Below are 6000 nucleotides of genomic sequence, written 5' to 3' on the forward strand. Positions count from 1 at the left end.
GGATGGACTTCACCGGTTTTATTTTAAAGAGAAAGAGGAAGCCCCGGACGTCAACTTCTTTGATGACGCCAGCCGGTCGCTAGTCCGCCTCACTCTTGATTGGTTTGAAGGCTTTTTTAACGGCGCAAGCAGAAGACCGTTGAAAGTCAAGGGTAAGAAAATATTTAAAATATTTTATTTACAAAGAAAGACATTTGCAATGTTTACATAACACCAGCTTGTGTATATGGTGACACGCTCTAGCAAATATTAGCAGGAAGAATCTACACACAGGAGTATAATTCAACCACGGTGCTCATACCATAGTGAAATTTTAAGTTAATATTTTTCCAAGGGCGGGGGTTTAAAATAAAACCAGTGGTTCTGGGGAGAAATTCAAAAATAGCCAAATTTACAACTAGTCGTTCAAAAATAGCCAGTTTCAAAAGTAATCGAAATTTAGCCACTTTTCATGTAAAGATAAATTGGAGCGAAAACACTATTCAGAACCCGGAAAATATGCCAGTATATTATACTGGAGTTCCATGATAAGTATGTTGGAATCCAACATAATATGATGGAGTTCCAGCATAAGTACACTAGAACTCCAGCATAATATACTGGAGCTCCAGCAAGTATAAGTGTCCAGTATAATATACTAGAGTTTGGAGCACCGGTGCTCCAGTCTCCACTATATTATACTGGAGTCAGCAAAGTATACCGGTCCAGCATAATATGCTGGAGTTCATACACAGGTGCACCGAACTCCAGTATATTATGCTGGACCGGTCTTTATTGCAGCAAAATAGTGACTATTTTTATTGACTTCGTAAACGCTGGTTATTTTTGAATGACCAGTCCGAAAACTGGCTATACCGTGCTATTTGGCAAATAAGTTGTCTGGGCTGAACCAATAAATGACTCAATATCCAACCCAACCCAGTTGGGTTAAGATGAGTTGGGTCAAGATGGGCTAAATAAGGGGTTATAGCCCAATCCATCCAACTTCACCCAAAATTTTACAAGTCATCAACTTTGCTGGGGCTTTTGCATCTATACCCGCTTTTGGGGTCAGTTGAATCTATACCTACTTTGCAAAAAAAATTTCAAGTTTACCCATTTAAGGTTAACTTCAGACTTATCGGGACTGAAGTTAAAAAAATTAGTCTGAAGTGAAAAAAATTGCACTTCAAATGCACTTAAGGCCAAAAGGTTTGAAATGCAACAAACATTTTCCTACACTTAAGGACAATAATTCTGAAGTGAAAAATTGCATTTCAGATGCACTTAAGGCCAAATAGGTTTGAAGTGTAACTAATGGTTTCACGCACTTAAGGCCAAATAGGTCTGAAGTGAAAAATTGCACTTCAGATAAACTTAAAACCAAAAGATCTGAAGTGCAACCAACGTTTTCATGCACTTAAGGCCAAATAAGCTTGAACTGCAAATTGCTCAGAAATAGAAATTTGTTCTTTGAATCTTAACAATACAATATACAATTTAATATCTAAATCTACTCCAAATGAGCTCAAATTTGAAACATAACCTCCAAATATTATCAAGAACAAACTCCAATCATCAATTTGTCAAAATAACAATAAACCTAACGAACCCATTTTGCAATTAAGAAAAAGAAGAAGAAGAAGAAACCCTAAGCAATAGTAAAAATAAAGCACCACAACAGCTCACCACAATAAAATATCATAAACTACCTTAAAATAGTTTACAAATACCATATAAAATCATTGTCACCCAAAGAAGAAGAAGAAGAAAGAAGAAAAAAAGGCCTGAAGTTGTTTAAAAAATGGGTACAAATTAAAAATAATTTAAAAAAGTGGGTACAAGTTAAATGAGGGCGATCAAATAAGAAGCCAGTGCAATTTTTACAACTTTGCCTTTATCCAATGTAAATCAACAATACAAATTCAATCTTCTTATTACAAGTTTTCAAACTATAATTTAACTAGTTTGTTATTAACTTATTCTCATGAAATTGCAGTAGCAAAAAAATACATTGCAGATTTTCAACATAATAGTGGAATTTGACATCACATAACTTGTTATGTTGAGTTGTTGACGTTTTAGATTTTGTTAGTTATAAGTTTTACTAGTACTCACATATTTCTCTAATAAAATTAACTAATGTAAAACTGATATTGAGTATCTAAATTATTTAATTTTACCATATCCAAAAAATCAAATCAGAATCTATGTTGCGCAAACTCTCCAAAATGCTATCACACCCATGCGGATCCTCCAAAAATACACTACTTTTAGAAGATCCGACGTGCACCCAGAGACATTTTCGGAGAGTTCGAGCAACATAGATCAGAACCAATCAATTTTTTTTTTTTGTATATTTTGCTTTGATTGTCTAAAATCCAATACTTTTCCAAAGAATGAAATAAATAGCTAATACTTCTAGGTCTATCTGTTTACATATTTTTTATTAGATGAGAAAAATATGAAAATAATATTTTTTAATTCTTTTTAGAGTACAATTCAGTAATTAATTTTGAGTCAGTCAAATAGAAAAAGAATTATTATTAAAAGAAATAAAGAAAGACTATCGAAATGGGAAAAGGAACAAAGAGAACTTTGTATGTGAGTTCTTCTTCTTCTTTGTCAATCAAAGCTTGAGCACGGATTAGCTTTGGGTTCCTTCACGGGTTGCACTTGGGCCAATTAATGTTACGGGTTAATATGGGCTATGCCCAAAGTCAGCCCATCAGAGAATTATATTTGGCGGGTTGGTTTGCCAGCCCTACTCAAGATCTTACTTGTTTCAAATATTAAAATACTTTACCTTTTATTTCAGGGTGAAGTTCAAAAATAGTCAAATTTATAAGTGGTAATTGAAAAATAGTCATTTCAAAAGTAATCAAAATTTAGCCACTTTTCATGTCAAGATAAATCTGAACGAAAACATTGTTCAAAATCCGAAAAATATTCCAACATAATATACTGGAGTTCCAGCATAATATGCTGGAAGTTCATACACATGTGCTCTAATCTCCAGTATATTATGCTGGAACTTTTCGTATGTTGGAGTTCTAGCATAATATGCTGGAAATTCATACACAGGTGCACCAATCTCCAGTATATTATGCTGGAACTTTCCATGTTGCAGCAAAATAGTGGCTATTTTTCAATAATTTTACAAACGCTGGCTTTTCAATGACCAATTCGAAAACTGGCTAGCTCGTACTATTTTTACTTTATTTCACCTCCCATATGCTTCATTATCAAAATATTCATGAGCTTCTTCAACTCAGTCAGTGTAAAACATTGTGACAATATTGTGTTATTATGTGCCAATAGAAGTTTCTTTTCCCTTTAAATATCAATCCAATGAAAAGGTCCGAAAAAGAGGGCTAATTAAGTCAAACCTCTCTATAACAGTCGCGTGTGTTCAAATATTTTTTGGATGTATAGTGAAGTATTGTTATAGAGGACATATGCTATAACATAACATGTATGATCGGTTCTGAAAAAAAAAATAACTTTTATAATGAATAGATGTTATATATGAATATTGTTATAGAAATGTACGACTATGAGAAGAAATGTACTTCATGTGCTTTGTTTTTTGAAAACCAAATTAAAATTGTACAAACATGATTGAAATCAACCAAAGCTAAATCTAGCAATATTTTTCTTTTTGATTGTATAGATATGCAAAATAAGTTGGGGGCTCACATAAAATTATATAGTGTAAGTTACATGAAATTTGCAAATGGACGATTCTACATAGTAATAAATGCTGTACAAGGAAGGAAGTTCAAAAATTAGTACGATCTTCGTACTTCGTAGCCTATAGAGGCATTAATGTTTCATAAAAGAAGGAATTGGACTCTTAACCAAGATGGAAAAACCTTGAGGCAAAATAGGCCCCTTTCTTTTAAGGAATTGTCACAATTCTAAACTTATAGGCTTTGTGGTTTGTAGTATGATTTTATTAGGTCCATTCCTAATTTGGAATTTTAGAAGAATCCTCTTTATTTGGAATTATAGGAGTGGTAATGCTTATATTGGCATCTTGAACTAGAATTCTACCAATTATGCTATTACCTTCTTTGCTGCGAATTTCAATAAATTAGTTTTAGGATACGAGTGTACCCATCTCAAAGAATAATAGTTTATTGAAATTATGTTTGAGTTATAAAATAAAAATTGCGAAATTTTTTTAAGTTCCTATGAGTATTTATTGTATACTTTGTAAATTTTACGCTTTATAACTAAAGATTCAGATATAAGCTTTCAAAGGATTAGCACGATATACAATGTAGCACGCATAAGACAACTTTAAATCCAAATTTCAAAAAAACTACTAAATTTATTTTTGAAATATTATATCTTAACATTTTTGAAAAATAAGTTAATAAAGTTCAACAAAAAAATGATCCAAACGATTAGTATCACAGATTATCAAAGTTAGTTTATATGGCTAATATCCAAAAGCAAGCAGGTCCAAAATTAAGTGCATCTTTTTAATTTAAATTGGTATATATCTATTTATTGGAGGGGATTTTAATGGTCATATTGGGTCGGATGCAGGTAGCTATGGCGAGGCGCATGGTGGCTTTGGCCTTGGGGATAGGAACGGAGGAGGTACTTCGCTGTTAGATTTCGCTAAGGCCTTCGAGCCAGTGATTGCGAACTCGGCTTTTTCGAAGAGGGAGGAGCATCTGGTAAATTTCCAAAGTTCGGCGGTGAAGACTCAGATTGATTACCTTTTCCTCAGAAGGTGTGATAGAGGGTTGTGCAAGGATTGCAAGGTTATCCCGGGAGAGACCCTCGCGACTCAGCATAGTCTCTTAGTGAAGGACGTCGGTATTATGATAAAGAGGAAGAAGAGGTATGCTCGTGGCCATCTGAGGATTAGATGGGGAGCTTTAACTAAGGATAAAGCCCAGGAGTTGGAGGGAAGGTTATCAGCTATGGGAGCTTGGAGGAGTAGTGGAGACGCGAGCACTATGTGGTCGACGACGGCGAACTATGTGAGGGAGGCAGCGAGAGAGGTGCTAGGTGTATCGAAGGGTTTTTCTGGCAGGCACCAAGGAGACTGGTGGTGGAATGACATAGTCCAAGGTAAAGTGGAGGCGAAGAAGGTAGCGTACGCGAAGTTAGCAGGGAGCACAAGCGAGAAGGAGAGGAGTGCGAATAGAGAGAGGTACAAAGTGGCTAGGAAGGAGGCAAAGCTGGCGGTCACGGAGGCTAAGAATGCAGCGTTTAGCTGCCTATACGAAGAATTAGGGGAGAAAGACGGGGAAAGGAAGTTGTTTCGGCTAGGAGTTAAGAAGAGCTAAAAATAATCCAGCACCAATGAAGAAAGTCGTAACTAAAGAAGAAGCAGAAGAATTCTTGAGGAAGATGAAGCTGCATGACTACTCTATCGTGGAACAATTAAGAAATACGCCCGCTCAAATTTTCCTATTGTCATTATTGATCCATTCGAACGAGCACCGTCAAGCTTTAATGAAGATCTTGAATGAGGCACACGTTCATTCCCAAAATTATCATTTTTGGTGATTCATTTATTGAATTTTCATATTTATGCTAAAATAGAGGTAATATAATTTTTGCGTATTTTTACAAAGTCATTTAGTATTTTTAAAGTTGAATTGTATATAATTACAACATTAGCCTCTTTTAAGATTAATTACGTTTATATTCATAAAAATTAGGTCTAGTATTTTTAAATAGTTAATTATGTGCTATAAATTATTTTGGTACCTTTAATTTATTTCTATAAATTAATTTATTATTTTTTTAAATTAAATAGGAAAAATTGGCTAATTAAATGTTAGCCCAATTTCATTTCGATTATAGCCCAATTCTGACCCCAATTGAACTCAATTGAAACCATTTGAACCACCAACCCAATTCCAATTTAATCCGACCCAAACTCATCTTCATAACTCGCCCACTTGCCCATTTTGATCTAGGCCATTGATCATTCAGATCAACGGCCAACAACCATCCTTGCCTTTTTTTAATTCAAACGACCCCTAACCCTAG

The 6000-nt window shown here is 34.5% G+C and overlaps 1 protein-coding gene across 1 annotated transcript; it reads left to right on the forward strand.

Annotated features, from left to right (window-relative positions):
* Positions 1-4422: 4422 nt before the first annotated feature.
* LOC142162238 (uncharacterized) lies at positions 4423-5288 on the forward strand. The gene is made up of 3 exons (XM_075218565.1): positions 4423-4447; positions 4537-4909; positions 5033-5288. The coding sequence occupies exons 1-3, from the start codon at positions 4423-4425 to the stop codon at positions 5286-5288; spliced, it is 654 nt and encodes a 217-aa protein (XP_075074666.1).
* The last annotated feature ends 712 nt before the right edge of the window (positions 5289-6000 follow it).

This window comes from Nicotiana tabacum, chromosome 7 (assembly GCF_000715075.1).
Source record: "Nicotiana tabacum cultivar K326 chromosome 7, ASM71507v2, whole genome shotgun sequence".
In the NCBI taxonomy this organism is placed as follows: domain Eukaryota; kingdom Viridiplantae; phylum Streptophyta; class Magnoliopsida; order Solanales; family Solanaceae; genus Nicotiana; species Nicotiana tabacum.

Bases quoted from the DNA above. Each gene is read 5' to 3' on its own strand.
- LOC142162238 (XM_075218565.1), top strand. From the start codon at position 4,423: ATGGCTAATATCCAAAAGCAAGCAG. The intron at 4,448-4,536 runs GTCCAAAATTAA...GGTCGGATGCAG, and splicing joins TAATATCCAAAAGCAAGCAG to GTAGCTATGGCGAGGCGCAT. The intron at 4,910-5,032 runs GTTATCAGCTAT...TTTTTCTGGCAG, and splicing joins GCCCAGGAGTTGGAGGGAAG to GCACCAAGGAGACTGGTGGT.